At 38.0% G+C, this 21,458-nt stretch overlaps 1 protein-coding gene across 5 annotated transcripts in view; it reads right to left on the bottom strand.

Annotated features, from left to right (window-relative positions):
- Positions 1-209: 209 nt before the first annotated feature.
- dab2ipb (DAB2 interacting protein b) overlaps positions 210-21,458 on the bottom strand; it is a 110,778-nt gene continuing 89,529 nt past the window's right edge. For all 5 annotated transcript variants that reach the window (XM_043238316.1, XM_043238318.1, XM_043238317.1 and 2 more), the window contains 10 exons: positions 15,803-15,947; positions 13,395-13,539; positions 12,358-12,594; positions 11,895-12,096; positions 10,403-10,581; positions 7,334-8,219; positions 5,423-5,545; positions 4,254-4,456; positions 3,688-3,775; positions 210-2,846 (listed from right to left, as the gene is read on the bottom strand). In XM_043238316.1, coding sequence (XP_043094251.1) covers positions 2,679-2,846; positions 3,688-3,775; positions 4,254-4,456; positions 5,423-5,545; positions 7,334-8,219; positions 10,403-10,581; positions 11,895-12,096; positions 12,358-12,594; positions 13,395-13,539; positions 15,803-15,947 — 2,376 coding nt within the window. In that variant the 3' untranslated portion in view covers positions 210-2,678. The remainder of the gene's footprint in view (positions 2,847-3,687; positions 3,776-4,253; positions 4,457-5,422; positions 5,546-7,333; positions 8,220-10,402; positions 10,582-11,894; positions 12,097-12,357; positions 12,595-13,394; positions 13,540-15,802; positions 15,948-21,458) is intronic.

Raw genomic sequence — 21,458 nt, 5'->3', positions numbered from 1 at the left:
ATTTAAGCTCTTGTCTATTTTAAAATATTTATAATGTGTTACTGCAAAGTTGAATTGAATCATTCTAATATGCTGATTTGGTGCTCAAAAAACATTATTAACAATGTTAAAATGTCATACTGTGCGTGTGTGTATCTCCATTTGGTCAATCTCCATTTGACCTCTCACATTACGACTGATTCAGTAATGAAGACAACAAAGCAGGCATATAAAATAACTAAATAAAACTTTAATTATTCTAGTTGCAAATGTACATAAATTGCACAGCCACAATTGAATAGTTCTTAACATGGACAAATTTCTCTGTACATTATTGTTCTTGTCACTGTCCTAAAACATGGCAAGAGTCCAGCCAATACTTTACTTTAAACATACTTACAAAATTCTTTTCTACAAGGATTATAAAACATACAACATATCGTAGGTATTTCATTTATATATTTGTATATCTTTATATTATTTATTTCACATAGCTACTATTTCACATTGACTGCTCGGAGAAGAAAAAAAAAAAGAAAAAGATGCCAAATAGATTTACTTGCAAAAGTTTCCTAAAGTTCGAGAACTGAAATGAAGCCAGATAAAGACACATCAGATGAAAAGAACCGAGACGACAGCGAAAGTCTTTTTCATTCAACACGGTTCTAAACTACTATTCCTTTTTTTTTTTTTTAACTTGCTAGTAGCTTCTCATGTGGATGAAAATAGACGTAATGACTCTGCGAAACCTCAGACCTCATTAAAAACAGAACATGAACAAACAGAGAAGCTGACATCCGCGTCTGTAAGAGAAAACTTGTGAAAAATAAATATTGGTTCCCTTTGTGCAACAACACGATCCCCAAGCCACGTTTAAAAGTTGATCAAATGAATTTTAAATAGCTCTAGATACCAATCTGCCTCGTGCAGACAGCGTTGAAGCATTACATGCAAAATGACTTTACCAGGGCATCGAATGAGCGAGTGTTTGGAAGCGGTGTGTGACACGGGCCTATGTCATGACATTTACATTGCATGTGCACCTTTGTTTATAGTGTATGGCTACAGTGGCGCAAACGATAATGCTACAAATTAAACTGAACGACAACTTAAAGCATCCCTGGCTTGATGATAATAAGGAGCACCTTGAGTTCGCTACATGTTTGTAGAGTGAAGTAAACCCAAGTGGACACGGCAAAGGGAAAAGTGCATAGTCTTCAAAGCGTTTGAGGAGCCGGGGAGAGATGTGTGTGTGTGTGCTTGTTAGATTGCTGCGTCTCGATCTGATACTACATTTCAGCCGCCATTGGCTTTGCAGTTCCTGTGAACCTTGCTTTATATATATTAATATACATATATTAATATTAACTTATTCACGTAATACTCCATCACAGAGCCCACATACAGAGAGGATTCCCTTTAAAAATAACATCCCATGACAGGCCGTCTTATAATGTATCTCTCTGCATCAAAATAACGACGTGCATGCGTCTCACTTCCTCAAAGACTGATGAATTAAAGGAAAAGAGCAGCTCCGCGCTGCACCTCAGTGCCGAACATGATAAATGCAAAAGAGTCCACACATACGTTATTAAATACAAAAATATACAAACTCTAAATGCTGAAATGTAAAGTGTGCAGCAATTTGGACCGAAGAGGCAACGCGTACAAAAATAAACACACTTGTACAAATGACTTAAAAAAGGCTTAAAACAATTAGAATGGAGAAGAAAAACCCATGAAGAAAACATGCACGAGCACACACACACACACACACAAAAAAAACCTCTCCCAAACGGGAAGAAATCATGAGCTACACAAGGCAGTTCTCGAAACTTCAAACTAAAATCATTTCAGTCCGGTTTACTGTCTAAAACATTCATTCTGCTCTGCCTGAGCAGTCTGTGCTAAATTCAAAATCTTGGCATATCTGAAGAAAAACGAAAAATTGTGGAAGGAGGATGTAATATATATATATATATATATATATATATATATATATATATATATATATATATTTATTTTTTTTTTTTTGAAAACTATGCACATCATAATCTATCTATCATAGATATTCATCTGAACTGTAACAATAAAATAAAGACAGGGATATTTCTGATGCAACATTTTAAGGCTTCTCATGATGGAGAGACAAAGTGCACTATGTAGGGAGAAACAGAAACAGGAAGAGAGATATGGAGGAGAGCGCTAATTTCTCCACATTAGAGTTGCTCTTTCTGTAGTTTCAGTCGTTTCATATTAACGAAGAGACCATTATAAATTAATGTGACAAAATCTAGTTTCTTTTTTTCAAAGGCTGTATGAAGAACACCTATTTTAAAGCAAGCAAAATGACTTTTTTGCAGGCTAGAAGGTCCTAGTATCTGTATAATGTCACCGTGTTAGCTGCATCATTTTTTTTTTTGTTTTGTTTATTTTACAGTTAGTTGTTGTGAAACACGAATGTATGTCTAGTGGTGCGTCCTAACATGAAGTACTTGAACAGTAGTCTCACCGGCGGATGCTTAAAGCGGATCTTGCTCCGTGTTTCCATACAATCGCTTTGCGGACCGTCACAGGTCAGTGTTCAGTATCTTCACCTGCAGCATTTCTCCCAGTGTTCACTTACAGAACATCTGCACGCTCGCTCCTGTCCTCCGTCTTCGTTCCGTCTCTCTTTTGCGGATCCGGGGCGTCTCCGTTTAGCAGTTGGAGCTGTTGCGAAACTCCCCGTTCTCCGTGATCTGCAGCTTGGTGGGGTTGGTGGGAGAGATCCCGTTCCGCGTCTGCATGCTGTAGCGCTCCTTCAGCTGTGACAGGGCGCTCATTAGCCTCGCATTAGCCGCGTCCAGAGATGCTATCCGTTTCTCCTGCAGAGAGAGACGATACACCAATCTGAAATCCTATCAAAATACCAACACCGGCCAGGAATTTTCATAAGCAATTGTTTGGGTGCTAACAGGTGTAGGCCGCAGCTGAGATGGAGACTTTTGCTTATGACGCATCCAAGGATCTTCAAAGTGGATGCATGTATTACTTATGAGTGTGCATTAGACATTCAGCGCGCTTGATCTTCAGCTAAGCGTTCTGACAACAATGATGTTCGTATGGATTACTGATTCATTTTACTTTGCAAAATTGCCGCAGATCATCGGCTGAACGGTGGGGTAAAATCACAAATGGCCTCATGACTGTCACAGCTGTGATGTTATTTGTGGAGACACTCAAACCCAAGTGTATAATTGCTTATTTCTTTCCTAACATGTGTACGTGAAAGGAAGGAGCCGACAAATTATTTGGTTTGATTAGAAACGTAAAAAAAACTACAGAAATTGAAATGGAAAAAAAATATATCGTTTGAAAGCGTAGGGGTTAATAAATTTGGATCATGGAGAAATGGCAGCTAAAAAAAAATCTGCTTTGCCAATACCTTTCTTATATATAAAAATAGTGAAAGGGGAGACAGGAATGACCGGGAATAGATTAGATATATTGACCATAGTGCTATTAATATAGTTAATTCAACTAACAACTAACTATTATTTGGATTATCGTGACATTCTGGTGTGTTGACAACCTTCAGGTAAAGATCTGTGAATTTTTCTGTTGAAATGTTTACATGTAACATCAGTAAAAACATACTTTTTAAGAAAGAAAAAAACGTGCATACCTAAGATATCGCACCGCTGACATATCTTTATATAGACATACCTGCGCATCAATGATTTTCTGTTTGGAGTCAATCACTGCCTGCATATCGGTATGATCCTTCTTCAGCTCTTCCTCCACAGACATCAACCTGCATCAACACACATGCACACACACACACACACACACACACAAAAAAAAATCACATTCAGTCCAGCCTTCATACATCCTCCCATTCTGTCTTTGATCTAGAGCTCGAGGCCATAAATAGCTGCCCCAAAACATCAGTCTTGGAGGAAAGCAGCTCTCAGTAAATTCTGCCTTGAGGAAGGCTAAAAGTCTTCTAAAAGCTCTCGCTCTTCTCAGATTGCCACTAATACACTATCAGCTGAAAGCAAAATGACACTCGGCATCAGAGGCTTGTGCTAGACTCCTGAAAGGCAAAGTGCCCTTTCTGTGCTTGTTTAATGTAAAGTCATGTTTTGGCACAAGCCAGGTAAGTATACTTTAATCTGACTCGAGGACTACGTGAAAAGTTGAACTTGTGTCCTTCATTTCGCTCGATTTAAGGGAATTTTATACTGAAATATTGTTGACATTTTAGATTTTTTAATACAGGTATTTCTTACCTGCTTATGATGCCCTTCATCTGCAGATCTTTGTCTTCCTGTTGCCGTCTCAATCTCTCCTCGGACTCGTCCAGTCGGGCCTGATACTCCAGCAACATTTTCTGAGCCTGTTCCTCTTGTCCCTTGATCCGGGCTTCGTATTCTTCCAGCCTCTGCACCGATGCACGCAGTCGCTCTTGTAGCATACTGATCTCCGCCTGATACTGCGACAGACAACATGTATCTTTATGCCTTTCACCTCATTTTGACCAGAAGTCAGTCACAAAAATAAAAAAATACCCGTGAAATGTATTTGTGGCATCACACATGGACTGCTAATTTTACACCGGTAACTTTTTACAGTTCAATTTGTTAACATTAGTTAAAAAATGCATTAGGTGTCATAAATTAACAACAAACTAAATCTTTAACGGCATTTATAAGTATCCCTGTTCATTGCTAATTTATGTTGATTCATAATATATTTAGGAATGTTCATTTATAAATCGTGCAATGTTAAAATGCATTAATATATGTGGAATTCAACTGTAACCTAGATATAGAATACATGCTGTATAAGTTGTTAGTGTAGGAAAATGGTAATCGGAGAGTATGTTGTTAACAAATGAATTAAAATAAAGCTGAAATAAAATAGAAATAATGAAAAAGTGATTATTTAAAAATAATTTTTAAATATTGAATAATATTAAAAATAATAGTTACTGCTAATTCCGTATCAGTCATAGGACACAGGAAATAAAAATCTTTCACAAATACAAAAAGTCTGTTGTTAAAATGGCTTTTAAGAAGTGAATAATTTCTGCACCGCTGGTGGCATTAAACAGAATTACCGGCATTTCTACCACCTCTTCCACCAATCCCTATCTGCCAAAGCTGAAATAGAGAGCTTCTGAAAATATCACAGGCCTCTTCAGGAGGTCAAACTACAGATGACTTACTTAAAATCTCTGCTCATTAAACCGCGAGTTTAACATTAAAAAACCTTACACGTTGCAACCGCAAAATCTGCACGCGAAAACACCCGGCTCAGATCTGAACGTTGGATCGCTGACACTGAGAGAATCCCGAGTCTGAGTGAAATTAGTGAAGGGTGATGATTCATTTCCCTTCCGGAGCGCGTTTGCATGAGCCGAAATCTCTGCTGCTGTGGTGTGTGGGTGGTCAGTTACCTTTTCAGCTTGTGTGTGCTCATCTCTGCAAAGCTCCGTCTCAGACTCCTGCTCTATATATGGCACATTCATCAACCAGGCAGCGGTACGGTCCAGTGCGCTGGGGTTCACTGGGGATGGGGCCTATGGGACACACACGCAAACACAAACACACACATACGCGTAAATATACCAAAGATGAAACAAGATACACACTAGCACACGCACAAAGAAGTCATATCAGGGGCATTGCGTCTCAACAGGAAAGATGATGACATTTAGCTTGACATAAGGCTGAATAAAAAGGACATGTATGGCACGTGAGTGTAATTTGATACACTGTTTCTACTTTAGTAGCTTAATCCATGCAAACTGTTTAGCATGACATCATACAATTCAAATTATGGTCCTATACCCCCAAAAATATTTTTATTCATATGCATTTCGTTTTCCAATTAAATTTCGCTTTCCTAGTCATGTCAGAGTCAACATAAAAATTGTATTCACTTAAATTTCTAAGTGTATATTATTGATTTTATTATGAACAAACTTTCTTGTACGTATTAGATTTTTTAATTTGACCTCATCGTATTAATTTGATCGTTATCGATTAGAACCAAGTGCCTGATCTACATGCATTCAGTCAATTCTGATGTACTTCACAATACAGACTTTCATTTTGACTTTAAAACAAATGCAATTTGCCGTTGAAGTCAGAAAAACTATAGCTCAACTAGCTGTTAATCTTCCAGGGAACGTGTACGGTACAGTATTCACAGGAAGTCCGCAAATGTGATTTTCACAGTCAGAGAAAGAGCCTAGAGCTCTGCAATGTAATAAAAGTGGTTTCCATAGACACGCTTCCATCAATCACTTCAAGTAATCAATCAAATCCCAAGAGAGAGAACAATGCATTGTGGATATGGGAAACGTCCTTCCTGTGCACTTCATTGTCAAATCGTTGTGAAAAATCACTGCCAGTGGCGACAGTCAATGTCGGGGGGGGGTTGATGATTGGTAGAAAGCTAAGCCCTCTGATTCTTATTAGAATCAATAACTCAGACTTGCCGTAAGACACATTAAAATTATTAGGTTAAGATAAAGAGGCATGAAAAATGATCCAGATTTTAGAAACAGATGTGCATGAAGTGGTTAGCCTAAAAAGTAAACAACATGGTCTTTGCCCTCAAAACAGCTCAAAAGACTAAAATTTCCAGAAAAAGTATATAAGTGGTTGAACATACTCTAAAACTAGATACACTAACCTCAAGAATAGTGACGTTAAAAAGAAGAGCTCTTTACATCACAGTACAACAAATAACTAACAATAATGACAAAACATCAACAAAAAAAGTTTAAATGAAGTCAGCAAACAGCAAAACAATAACCCTATAACAGTAACTGCATAATTTATTTATGCTGCAATGCATGCTGGGAACTCCCAAAGCCTTAAGATTTCAACAATTTGAAAGTCTTTGTTTGGACAAATGTGTTTGACTAGTTGGGGCAACATTTGTGGTAATTTTGTTGGTCTGACAAGGGTTTTTATGCAGTTTCGAGAAAATCATATTTTTTTGTATTTGAGACTCAAGAAGTTACGTAAACTGGAAAATGTACAGTGCTGTATTTTTTTTACAGTGCAGAAAAAGAGAACTCATTTCGCTTTGTGCATGTGCTGGCCATCTTTGCAAGTGAAAGCGAACGGTTGAGAAAGAAAACAGGGTGTAATTGTACATTGGGTCCGGGGCAGCTTGTAAAGTCACAACAGTTATTAATGTTTTCCAACAACAAAATAGAGAAAATCTCACTGCTCTTGACAAAATCACTTTTGTAACTTTTAAATTGTTATGGTATCAAATTTATTGCGATTGTTAAATGAATTTACTCATATCGCAATTTAAAATTTTGGTCTTATCTTTACTACAAACATACCTGTTTATGTGGTGCGCGATGCTTTGTTTCGGGACTGTCCCCCTTAGAGGAGGAGCTCTGCTGTCGAAGCCGTGCACCGTTCCCAGGCCAGTCGGGTGATGAAGACATCACGGTGTTATTAGGTGGCCGCGGGTAGGGGGTGGAGTTCAATAGATTGGGTGGAGTTCTTCCTCTGGGTGCAGTCTGTGAGGGTGGTGGTGGCTGGTCAATGCGCCGCTGCGGACCAGCGCTGCTCTGCCGTGGAACCGTGGGTTGGTTTCCGTGCTGCGCATCAGTTAGCGATAGCTGTCGTCTCGAGAAATCTCCCGAACGCCTTGCGAACTCTTCCCCCACCGAAGCCCCCTGGGTAAGGAACGTGTGTTTGGTTCCTCCAAGACCCTCCTCGTTGTTGCTATGGGAACTGACAGAGCTGTGACACTCCGACCCAGAATCCCCACTCGCATTCCCTCTAGCTGACACGGGCAACCCTGCTGCCATCTGGTACACTGGATTCTGAAAGGATAGTGGGGCCAAAAGCTGTGTAGGCCTGCCTGGGGCCCCTTCTGCTCCTGGGGTAGTGGGAGTCTGTCCTGGCCTGTGAAGAGTAGGGCCTCCGGCAACGTTGCCTTGGGGAGTCCGTGCATTCCAGGGAACCATGGCACCCTCACCTAAACCTTCTGAAGTGATCCCTACCGGGATGGCAATGGGTTCTAACGCCCTGGCCGCTTCCTGCAGGTCTACCATGGACAGGCTCTTGCCACCATTGGCAAGCCCCAGCTCGGGTTCGTTAGCCTCGGAGTAGCTTGAGCTACGGGCAGGGGAGCCCTGGAGGCCAGAAGAGCGTGTAACAAAGAAGAGGTCTTTGTTTTCAGGGGTGGGGGAAGGAAGGCGAGTGAAGTCCATTGGGCTAGTAAATCGAAAAGATGGGAGACAAAGACCAGAAAGAGAAAAGTGTGAATTATTAAAGCACAGTAGCGAAGAACAGTACACAAATAGCTCTGTTCAAAATCTTGTTCTTTGCATTTAAAATACATTTAATGCTTAAATGCATGAACGTTTCATCAATCAGTATTACAAATTTAATTCTTCAGGGACCTACATATCGAACGGGAATGGATTCCTAACTGCTAAAATAGCATGAAACTTCTCTGATATTTTAATATCAATTACAAAAGAATAAAGTAAAGCAGATTTCATTTCCTTCAAAGTGTAGAATGTTTCAATATGAGCTGATGATTTAGCCATCACTCATTTCACAGTATATTCAGCATCTGGATCATACAGGTATTCTCTATCTTAACTATATTCTTTATCATTTTCAATTACTTCGAAATTGATATTTTGCCATTCAAGCTAGTTCAATATTCTTTTGTTTGGCCATGGTAATTATGAGTGAAACATCATGCCATCCAAGGTGAATTTTACTTATTGAATCATAAGATATGTAATTGTTGTTGCGCAGGTAATTTATACTTTTACATACCTCTGGTTGCTAGCAACATGATTTTATATTTTATTCTTGTTTTGTATTTATCTCTTGCTGTATTGTTTAAAGAACAGATTAAGGAAAGTTGATGTCTAACATTATAAAATGAAGGAGGGAGGGTACAGTGAATGGTGCTTAAAATAGTTCTATCCAAGTTGCAATCCTGTTTCGATTTTCTTTTTGCTAATGTTGGATGTTTCTGGTATGAGGACATAATTTATGAATCATAACCTGCCAAACTGACTAGTCTGATATGTATAAACATAGCAATTAACATATTGATATGTATTAACAAACCCTGGTTAGCATGATGCTAATAGAACACATTTGTAGTCCAAGCTCAAAATAGCCAGCACACACAAATAAAAAAGATTATATTTAAATATTGTTGACTAACATTATTTTGTACATTTACTGAGCTTAGTCTGTGGATTTTATATACTGAGCCTATCGGCCATCACAATACATTCTGAGATTGCAGCATCCACAAAGGACGCCATGTAATGCCGTCCAAGATGTTATCTTAGAAGTCAGCATAATTTTGCTGCTGACCTTTTGGAACAGCATTGGGAATACACCTGATGTCTTAAAATGCTGCCTACCTACTGTAGGCGGCTCACTAAGATTTGAAACAGAGCTATTATCTATAAAAGTTTTAACACTTTAGTATAGGGACCATTTCTTACTATTAACTAGCTGCTTACTAGCATGCATATTACTAACATGTTGACTGTTTATTAATACAAAAAACCCATTTATTCTACATGACTATATTCTACATCCTAATCCTACCCAATAACTAAACTTAACAACTACCTTATTAACTATTAATAAGATGCAAATTAGCATTTTGAGATAAATGCTATAGTTAATGGTTTATTAATAGCGGGAATTCTACCTTGAAATAAAATGTGACAAATGTGTCAGACCCTCATAATAAATGAAACAGTGTTACTCAAACACGCATAAATGCCATGCTAGACAGTTCCAGACAGGTTTAATGCATCAGAGAATGCAAAGTTATTATGCACCTCTTTCTGTCTTTCTACCCAGACTGTGTTTATTGTCTGGATATCTATAAAAAAACTGTGAACGTATTTAATTATAATCTCCGTCCAGACACCAACCAACCAACTTCACTCGATGCTTTCTCCTCGCAGCCTCCATCTCTTTTGAACCCCCAGTATATTTATTTCTCCTACCCTGAATGTGTGTGTGTGAGTGTGTGAGAACTACAATTACAGGCCTCTCATTCTCTCTGGCTCTCGTAAATGTCGGTAGGGAATTAGCAACGAGCTCGGCAGATAAAGATGAGCCGCTCTCTTCAGAAGAGCAGTCTGCTGGATAAAGTAAGGGCACACTCTTAAGAACAGAAACCAGGACAGTCTTTGTGGCTGAAAGTGACAGATAACGATGAATATACGCAAGCAATACAGCTGTACTTCACAACGTTGTGTCAGTGCCTCAAGAGCTTGAAGCTCATTTGTCAGAATACCCATTCATCATGACATTTACAGCGTGCTTTTTGCACAGCCATGTCCAGCTCAACTCTGATTGGTTGCATTTTACCACATTTGATGCAGTGGATCTGATTCGTTGCTTACCCTGGTAGGTCACTGTCGATGGCCATCTTTTGTAATCCACTGGAGATGCTGCATCCAGGGGCAGGAGGGGATGGCACGCGATCAGAAGGAACGCTTATCTGTATGTTCGATGGGTTTGTTAACGCTCCATGTACGTCTCTCAGTATTCTAGGTAATGGGCCAAGCTTGGAGGTAGCACTCTGAGGATGAAAATTAAAATTGGTTTACATAATATATGTGTGTATACACATGCATGTATTTAAGAAAATATGTAGATATATAAGAACAGAATGTCTATACATGAAAATATTTTGTGTGTATTTATATATACATACATAATAAATATACACAATAGGTATACATATATTATGCAAACCAAACATCTTTGGCTTATATAAGATCACAATTAACCATTTAATCACACACACATAACAATGCTCACAAGATAAGATCATTTTTTTCTAACTATGATGCAGCCCCAATTAAAATGGGTGGAAACGAACCCGCTTCATGTATTTATATGACAAAACTTATAAAATCGAAGGCAACGGTTTCTGCACATAAGCTTCTGATCTTTTCCAAAAGCATTTAATAATGGATCAGGCAAGACCTAGATAAGTTCAAATTTGACTTGTTTAAAATTTTTATAATTGGCTCATTCTGTGACATTCTGGCTGGCTGAATCTCTCTGGCTTTAAAAAGAATTATGTTTCATAAGCACAAAATGTTCATGGATGTATGGCTACAAATGATTAGTGACGTATCCATTAAATGTTCTTATAACTATGTCTGACCACTATCAGTCTGTGGCAGCCTCAGGGACTAATGGACTTCCCATGTAGAGCTCAAACGCTGAGAGGACATGAGCTTTCAGAACATGTCCATCTAACGTGATCTGAATAATTCAACATAAAGTGCTGCTATGAGAATATTCAGATTTTCAAATTTAATTAGCAATCAATGTTTGTTTAGTTGCAGGCAGTGTCTGTGGTGTACTCGCATACAGGCACAGACTGCAGATAAATGCATCTCTGCCTAAACAAATTTTGCATGACTGGAATTTTTCTCTTAGTGTGGAAAATCTGGGCAAATACAACAGCCAGGCTATATTTAACACCCGAAGAGGAGGAGGATTAGAAGATAATTTCTTCCGAAAATATGTATAAAATAAGATATAAAGGAAGAGAAGAACACATCTTATAGGCCTGAACTTTAAAAGCAACAAAATGAAGGATTTTAAAGTCTGACTGTTTCAGCTTAAAGGCAATTGCTTACATCAGTCCACCTACTCAAAAAACACAGAAACTTTCGGTGGCATCAAAGCGATGAACTGCCTTGTCGCAATGCTATCCTGACTTCACCTACGGCAAACGTTGAACTGATGACATGGAGAAATCTGAATGTCTGACCATCAGTGAATAAATGATCATAATATAGATATAATGCACAATTCATTCCTGCTGAAAATCTTTACACTGCAAATACAATCAAATGGAACCAACTTTAGACTAACCTGGTCCATTTGGGACACCACCTCAGCTAGAAGGGAGTGCAAGGTGGAGAGCTCACGGCCCAGGTCAATGTAGCCCTCGAAGCCTGCAGTATTTGAGATGGTCTCTGGGTTTGAGATCTCCAGCAGGAAGCGCTGCATGTTGGTCCACTCCTGCTCCAAGAACTGATTCATGAAGGACATGTACTCCTCCTTATTACCAAACCTGACAAAAAAGCAGGAATAATAATGACCCGTTGATGCGTTTAATAACTCAATTACCCACGCTAATGACTCTATAATCATAATTATATCTATAAGCTTCATTTCATTCTTATGAATAGTATTTGTGCTTATAACAACATGACAAGCTATCAAACTGAGGCATTTCGAAACTCATTCGTCAGCTCCGCAGTGAAACATTAAAGCGCTCTATCCTTGCTAAAACACACACACACACTGACACCAGAGTAAATGAAGTCCTTACTTGGTGAAGTTTGCGAGGTTCTGTGTAACCTTGGCGATAAGAGTGAGTGTACGAGCAGTGCGGTCGTCTGGATACTCCTGCGTCAAGTTGAAGAGAGAAGGCGACATGATTGCCGGACACAGAAAACGCAAAAACAACGAGGCGCTGATAAGACGCTCGCTGATATCCGGTCGCCCTCGATTTCCGCATTCCTGTCTCCACGACGCAAACACCTCCTTAAGTTCCCGTGGAAAGACACTGTTGAGGAGTGGAGAGTTGAACATTGAATTTAGACAGGGGAAAAAAAGCTTGACAAAAAGTTATTCTAGTGAGTAGTTTCACAAAATTAACAAGCTATTATCCTTGAAATACGGAGTACTAAATATCAGCGAACCTTCTAAAAGTTAAAATTTGTATTTCCAGTTGAAAAAAACATTGTATGTTGGTTAAGTATGTTATAAAGCTGGGATGCTGGTTTGAACTTGTTTCTGCTGGTCAGACCAGCTTAGAACCAGCATATGACCAACTAAAGACCAGATTAAACCAGCAGCTTTAAAAACATCCCTTACCAGAATATGCTATTTTTTCCAAAGGGGCTATGGCTTGTTTACATTGTGTTGAGCTAGTTTTGCTGTGTTGTGCTAATTCTGATGTGTTGCAACTTGTTTCTGTTGTGCTTTGGCATGTTTCCACTGCGTTGCGATCATTTTGTTGTGTTGTAGCTTTTTTAGCTGTGCTGTGGCTTCTTATCGTTGTGTTCCGCTAATATCGTCGCTGATTTTGTCGTGGTGTGCATTATTGGGCCACTGTATGAATGTAATGTATAACTAATATTAATTAGTTGATAATTAATAATAATTAGTAGCAGTGATATTATCAAATTAACTCCCCTGCTTCATTTATACTTCTGCACTCGTGTTATATATTGTCTCTTTAGTTTTATTTTAAGAGAAACCCCTTAGTTGATAACTGAAATAACCAGCTCTGAAACATCTGAGCAATAAAATGCATCACTGCTTCACATCAACAGACAGCTGTGAAGGGCAGGCTGTAGTTACCGGTAAGACTCAATGATCTTGCAGAAAGCCAGCTCACAGCACATCCTGAGGTTGCTCTGATGTTCAGCTAGATCGCTAGATGAACATTTGGATGGGTCCACCTCGCAGTTCTCATCAGACTCATACAGAGCCTTTATAAACTCACCTACAGTGAAAGAAAGAGAAAATACTTTTAAAGACCCTGGTGTTTTTAAACCCATCCTGTGCAAAGTCTCGTTGTTTCAACACAAATAGCATTTTCAGGAAATCAATAAAGTACGGTGTCATCTATCGATTAATCTTGACTTTATTCTGTATTTCGCACAAGAACGCTTGCATTCCTAAATGTCAGCAAGGCGACCTGCCGTACAACTCCCCGCCATTTTTCATTCAAACAAACTGTCTCACAAATATTAACGAGAAATACCCCAGAGCCCATCCCCATTCTAATCACTTTCCACTATGAGGCAACCAGTGAAAGTTCTTTAGTTATCTGACTCGGAACTAATGAGAGAAGCTGTCCTGGGAATATACAACAAACTTTCTGTTGATCCCAAACAAACAGCACAGCCAGATCCCTCTCCACAGAGACTCAGAACAGGTACAGGTCGATTTTTTCCTCTCTGTTCTGTTGCGCATGAACGCATCAGGGAAAATATCGAACTAGCGTAGCATAAACCATGTGGACGTCCAGCTGATTTAGAATGGAAGTGGACTCGTCCTTCTTCATCTTCCTGTTAGAGACTGAAGAGACACTCATCAGCCACATTACTACATGGCTTCAGATAAATAGAGAACATAGACTGCTGTGTTTTTAAAAGAAGCCTCTTGTGCTCACCAAGGCTGCATTTATTGCGAGAAAAAAGGTCATATCTTTCAAATGATGTTCATTTTTTTCAGGAAATTCAAACAATAAATGCTTTTATGAGGCTCTTTGATTTGACCTGACTGATTTCTGTATTAACGGGCAGAACAGAGCGCTAGTTTGATCATCCATTCTTCTTTACTGCTAGTTTTCATACAAATAAAACATAAGTTACCATCTCATGCCTCACATAATTGCTCGATCACTATTTCAACCATGGAAAGGTATCAATAAAACAGCTTATCATCAAAATGTCACGTAGTATTTATTTACCTCAGGCAAGTCATCAGTGTCCAAAGCTCATTAGCTCGCTAGAGAAATTAAGCCTAGAGGAGGACATTTTGTGACTGCATGCTGTACCTGTAATGTCTTCATCATTTAATGTATCTTTAAATAAATCTGTTATGAAGCAACCATGGTTTAATTTTTAAAAAGCAAACAGTACAGCTGTACTGAAACCATACTGAACTGTGACGTCGTTACACTGAGGAACCAAACCCATTACTTACTTTTACAGAATATCACTGCTATACGATATGAAAATGAGATTTGTTTTTAAATTCAAACAATAATAGAAAAACAGCACTTGCAACAGATGTAGGTTTGTTCCTCGTGCATCTACGGCGTTTATGTAACTGTGCGCTGTATGTAATCCACTCTCTTTACAGTCTCTCTTTTGCTATGATGACTGAGAGACTTAGTCTTTATGAGTCAACCATTTAATAATTTAGCAGCACTTCACAAGTCACATTTATCTAAGAAAAACAACTATATATTATTCAGCACCACCAAATGGCTTCTTAAAGCAAATCTAAAGAGAGATTCACTCTCTTTGGTGTACTCGCTCACATTCACATCTACACTCATTAGATCCCCCAAAGACAATATTTATGTACGACATGAAATTTGCAGCATGTTTTTTTTTGTTCTGCAGATGAATTGCTAGTCCAGCGGTTTTATTCCTACATACAGTGGTATTAATAAACACAACTCTTATCAGACAGAGTCAACAGTGAATGTAGTGGCCAGATATGTGTGGGTTTTCACAGCTGTTTAAAATAAATACAGTGAAATATTTCTAATGTATTTATCATTTTTCTAATATTTTAATGTGTGTGCAGGTCTCCTATTTGACCACTATGTATTTATTTAACAGGATTGTTCTGGTCGTCCTGTCACTCGTCCTTACATTTTCAGAATATATATTTTTTTGCACACACATGCACATTGGGTTTCCATGCTTTATAGGGACAATCCATAGGCGTAATGCTTTTTATACTGTACAGACTGTATGTGTTATTGTCCTACACCAACCCTACACCTAAACCTACCCCTACAGGAAACTATTGGCAATTTCAGACTTTCAAAAAATGGAAATCTGTGTGTTTCAAGAAGCTTGTTTCCTCATGGGGACCTAAAAAAATCCCCACAAGGTCAAAATTGACTGGTATTCCTGTCCTTGTGGGGACATTTGTTCCCCATAACGTGATAAATACTAGGTACGCGCACACACACACACACACACACACACACACACACACACACACACACACACAGATCTTACCCAGTGCATCTTGCAGATACTTCTGTCCTACCAGTTTGAGGTACTCCTCGATAGCTTTAGTGCCTAGCGTGTTCTCTCTAAAGATCAGGTGCTCATTCTCTCCGCATCGATCCACCTCAGACATCATCAGGTCCGTCAGGAAGTCCTACAAGAAAAACACACAATCCTAAATAAAAAAAAAAAACAACATTTTGATATGTGAGCACTATTAGTTTAAAAAAGAAAGAGAGCGGAGTAGATGGAGAGATTGCACAGAGGGTCTGTCATTGTAATCGAAGTGCTTGTGCTGCTGATGTCTGTCAGGACATGAAAGAAAAGAAAGAGACAAGGAAAGAGAGACGCTAGTGCTGAAGTGAAAGCTGCGCCGATCAAAGCTATCTGGCAGGGAGCCTATCAAAACCAGAAAATGGGAGTTAGACAGAAAAATCAGTCTACTCGCTGTTGACACGCACACACGGTCCAGAGTTCAGCCCAGCATCCCAAATACGATTCAGAGTGTGTGTGTGTGTGTGTGTCACTCTCTATTTACAGAGGTGAGTCACGATTGGCTCCATACAGACTGTGGCTGAAAGCCTTTTTTGTGTAAAAGATTCATCATCTTATAATTCTCATTACACACTGTATGTCCTAATGATGAATGTAACAAAACTCTGTTCTCTTTCACCAAAAAATATACAAATATATAAAAATAGAAATAAATTGTTAACAGTGAACACTTTAAAATACCCCGCCAAAAGGGCACAAAATAAAATGTAATTTGAGAGAAAAAAAACATTACACTCTCATTATCTCTTCTTCTCTCAACCTAGCATTCATTCAGTTTTGCGATTGAAATGATGACAAGAACAGAGGTCTGCACTGGGACTGAAAAAAAAAAGCCTGGCCCATAATAGAGACCCTGAGACCCCACCAGACACCTGCCGTCAAACTTTAACACTAAACTCGAAGGCTCTCGTTCTCATTATTTTATTCTCTTTAGATCCACATGCTGGGATAAATTTTAAACTTTTAAGCTTTGACTGTAAATAAGTTACAATAAAAGGTAAAGTCCTGGGTCATTAAGATTTTTTTAAAGAAATAAAAACGTTTATTTACCAAGGATATACAAAATTGACCACTAAAGATATTTACAACTGAAAGAATCCTGAATCCCCTATATATATATATATATAAATAATGCAGCAAAACTATTTTTTCAATAGTAGTAATGAGAAGAAAGGATTCCTGCACCAAATCAGCATGCTACAATAATTTCTAAACGATTATGTGACACTGAAGACTGGAATGATGGCTGATGAAAAATTTGGAATTTTTTCATAATTGGAATTTGTGAAAAAGTATAAAACAGTTATTTTAATTTAGTTAGCAGTTTTTTATCAAATAAATGAACTCGAGTCAAGCAGCAGACTTTCCGTTGGTAGTGAATATTTTTTTGGCCAACAATGTTTAGAATTACCGAAAACAGAGAGAATGTTTCAGCTTAAAGAAATTCAAAAAACGTGTTGACTCTAGATAATAGGGTATAATGTGAGTCAAAATAAAAACATTTGCTTGGGATACAGGAGAAAAGGAGTGTAGGTAGTGTGACCTCAGAGCGCTGATCCAGGGAATAATCACCATGGTAACTGGACTAGAATATTTTCCAGGTTTTCCATGATTGTGGTAACCCTTTTTTTAGTACAAGTAGTGGTTCTACCATCATGCTTGTCCAGCACCTTATTTTTACCTTATTTTACAATCACAAGTTTATCTAGAAAAGGTTTATTAAAAAAAAAAAGTTTATAATTATTTAATTTTTAATATTTATATTTCTATAATTTATAATTTTATATATATTTTTTATATATATATATATATATATAATGGATATAAAATGCATATATAAAAGATGCAATTGACATAAAATAAAATAATTTAAAAAAATTAAGAAATTGCTGTTTTATGCAGGGTAAGAAATATTAAGGCCTGTAAATTTTTCACCAATGACAGGTGTTACTGAAAAGTTAATTTTGGATGCTGCATACAAACAAACCTCATTATGCAAGTGTTTCCACATTTTAATAATTATTTGTATAATAACTGTCAAGGTGTGAACTGTATGATCAGCAGAGTGAGGGGAAAAAAGACCTCAGAACCACTAAGATATGAGACCAGTCACACAGAGGGAGATCTCATAAGCCTTGAGATTCTCCCCCTACACGCACACACAGTAGTGGGCACTATTAAGAAAGGCCAAGAAAATTGTCCATTACTGTCAGAGTTAATCAGCTAGACTATAGCTCACCCTTAATCAGAACGAGACGAGAGAGAAACACAGGAAACGATAGAGACGAGAGAGAGCGAGAGGACATTAAGCACAGTAAGACATAAAAATAAATCTAAAATGGAAAGGAAAGCAGAAAAATAAAAATAAACAGGTGCGTAAAAATAGCGGGGTGCACAGGAAAGCAAAGCCATTGCACAGGGGAACAGAGGAAAACAGAGAGATACGTACTGTAACACACACACACACACACACAAATTATAAAGCGAGGATGGAGGAATTAAAAAGAAGAGATAAAATCCCTCAGGTCTCACTGCATTCCCTGGAAGCAAAAACTCATAAAGGATCGAGCATCTGACCGAGACAGCAGTTTGTGAGCTCAGCTGAGGGAGAGAGAAAGAGAGGTTTTGCCTACTACACTGTCTGAATCAAACGTCCCCGCAAGGATAGTAAAACCTGAAATCACCTACATTGTGGGAAGCAGCAAACAGCCCCCAGTTGGAAAACAGCTTAATAAACATACAGTATTAAATAACGTTGTAATGAAAACGTAAAAGTTCAGAGTCAGAAAATACCATGAGCTCTGTATAAAGACGGGGATGGATGGACGGATTTAACTTTGATTTAATAATGTGAGGGTGCTTTTGAAGCCCATTCTTTGTGTCTGACATCGATGAATGTCTGTGAACATGTTTGTGTGTGTGTCAGGACAGCTGAAAGAGACTTGCTATCAAAGGCCCTTAAATAAAACTTAAGGTCACTGGGACTACACACACACCACACACACACACACACACACACACACACACACACACACACACACTCTCCCTCTCATTAATCTACAGACACAGGATGACTCATTCGGTTCTGTAAAGAAATTCCAAGGGAGTGAGCAACAATACAGACAAGGAGGACTGAGAGAATGACTGAGAGAGCTAAAGCCTCTTTTTCTTCTTTTGTGTATATATATATATATATATATATATATATATATATATATATATATATATATATATATATATATACACATACATACATACAGTCATCATTTACTCACCTTTAAAATATCTTATACTACTGGGCTGCTGAATGCTTGAATCTGATTGGCTGACGAACATTGGGAACCGCACAGCAAACGTAGTTCCAGGCTGCTCTTTGACCTCATTACAATTCCATATCACTTCGCCAAATGGTTTCTATTACTTCAAAGGTCTTACAACAGCAAAATAACCAAAACACTGGCCGAACAAATAAATATAATAATCAATATGATGAAAACGAAAAGCTAATTTCCATGTTTTGCCAAAAAATCATGTTTTATTGTGCACGGCAAGCACATACTCTTAAAAAACGACTGGACTTCTCGCAGGCGAGGTAACAACGGAGCTGTTAGCGAAGAAAATGTATGTAGAGTTTCACTGTTTTAGCCGAATACTTTTGAGAGATGCACAGACTCTGAGGTAATTCACACACTCTTTCTCTCTCTCTCTCTCACACACACACACACACACACACACACACACACACACACACACACACACACACTCATAACTTAGCTATTAACTGCATTAGTCAGCTTTCAACGTCTCAAGCCTCCATTACCACTGTAGGTCTAAAATGAAGTTTTGGAATCAACAAAATGTGATGCGAAAGAAATAATCCTACTCACAATAGAGTACAAAAACAGAATAATGTTTAACAATTTCAACGGTCCGTTTCAATTATTCCTTACTTAACATACAGGGTTGAAACAACATGCGGGAGTAAATGATAAAATCATAATCATGAAAAAGATAGAAAACTATCTTTAAATATTTTAGAGCTAAACAAAACCTTTTCACTAAATTACTAGGGATGTAATAATACTGGACTTCTGACTGATACAGCTTTATATACTAATAAAGTCAATTAAAATGAGCTTAATAGGTAACTGGTTATACATAAATGTAAAGTAACCCTGATAAATATATTCTATATTTTGTAGGAAGTGAAGTAATTTTAGCACAAATACAGTAGTGCTGCTAACTTGCGATTTGAACGAGATTACAGGGTTAAATCTATTGCTATCCCTCTACGTCGGCACTAGATGATGGAACAAATTAATAATTAACTTTGCTTAATTGCAAATGTGAAACGTCCAAAGTGGGTTTACGAAGTGCACGGGTACCATTTAATCCCACGGGTTCCGTGCGAGAACGCTTTTTCTCTCCCACACACTTCGAAGCGGCCACTAAACTCTGTCAGACGCACAATAATTCAACACGACCCACCGAAAAACAAAAGGGAGCGATCGTTTAATGTCAAAGATGAATACCTTTCCTCCAATTTCGTCATTACTTGTGTGTCATTCCCGGGCACATTTCTCTTTTGATCTGAAAGCCAAGCTGTAAGCCGAAACGCCGGTTGTTATCTCGCTCCCTCTCCATCTCAAAAAAATAGAGGTCAGAGAAGGTCAGATGCTATTTAGCAGACACACGGCAAGAGGGTCAAGTGAGAGAGCGGACGCTGCAGCATATGTGTGAGAGAACGAGAAGTCAAATATCGCAGGAGAGCTGAATTAAGCTCTCAGTCTACCCACACTGTATAACCTTGGGTTTTCTCTGTTGCATGCGCGTATGATTCTGTTGGGCGCAGATGTGTGCGCTCACGACCCTCAGTGAAATGCAGAAACGCTCTGCTAATGAAATGCAAGGCTGCGGGGCAGCTTTATCCAGCGTGCTTTCCGAGATAAGACTGATTGTTGAGCTGTATGACTAAAGTGGGTCAAACAGACATTGCTTTAAGGATCATACAACAATATGTCCTCAACATTTACCTTCTTCCGCTTGCTAAACAGTCTGCATCTCATCAACACACCCCACACTGAAAACCAAAAAGCAGAGAGGTTTTATCTCACTTCGCTGATTTAAATTTAATGATAAGAAATCAATTTCATTCTGTATTGTGTACGATTTTCAGGGCCGCCGCAATCATTTTTCCTGACTTTTCTTGCTCGTTCATTGTTAACTGTAAACTTTTGCATTTTAAAAGGACTTTATTTTTAATTATTTGGAATTTTATCATTATAATTAGCGCTGTCAAGTGATTAATCCAGATTAATCGCATCCAAAAAAATTGATTAATTGAAAAAGTTGTTTACATAATATCTGTGTGTGTGCTGTGTATATATTTATATATATATATATATATATATATATATATATATATATATATATATATATATATATATATATATATATAAATCGCACACAGTATAAATACAGTATATATTTATACGTATTTATATACACACATTTTTTGAAGTATATTTAGTATATAAACATTTTTCTTAAATATACACATGCATGTGTGTTTATATATAGATAGTAAATATATGTAAACAAAAAAAAACCT

Source organism: Puntigrus tetrazona, chromosome 5 (assembly GCF_018831695.1).
Source record: "Puntigrus tetrazona isolate hp1 chromosome 5, ASM1883169v1, whole genome shotgun sequence".
Taxonomy (NCBI): domain Eukaryota; kingdom Metazoa; phylum Chordata; class Actinopteri; order Cypriniformes; family Cyprinidae; genus Puntigrus; species Puntigrus tetrazona.
The sequence above is the reverse complement of the archived record's forward strand: the minus strand, read 5'-3'. Positions and strand labels throughout refer to the sequence as shown.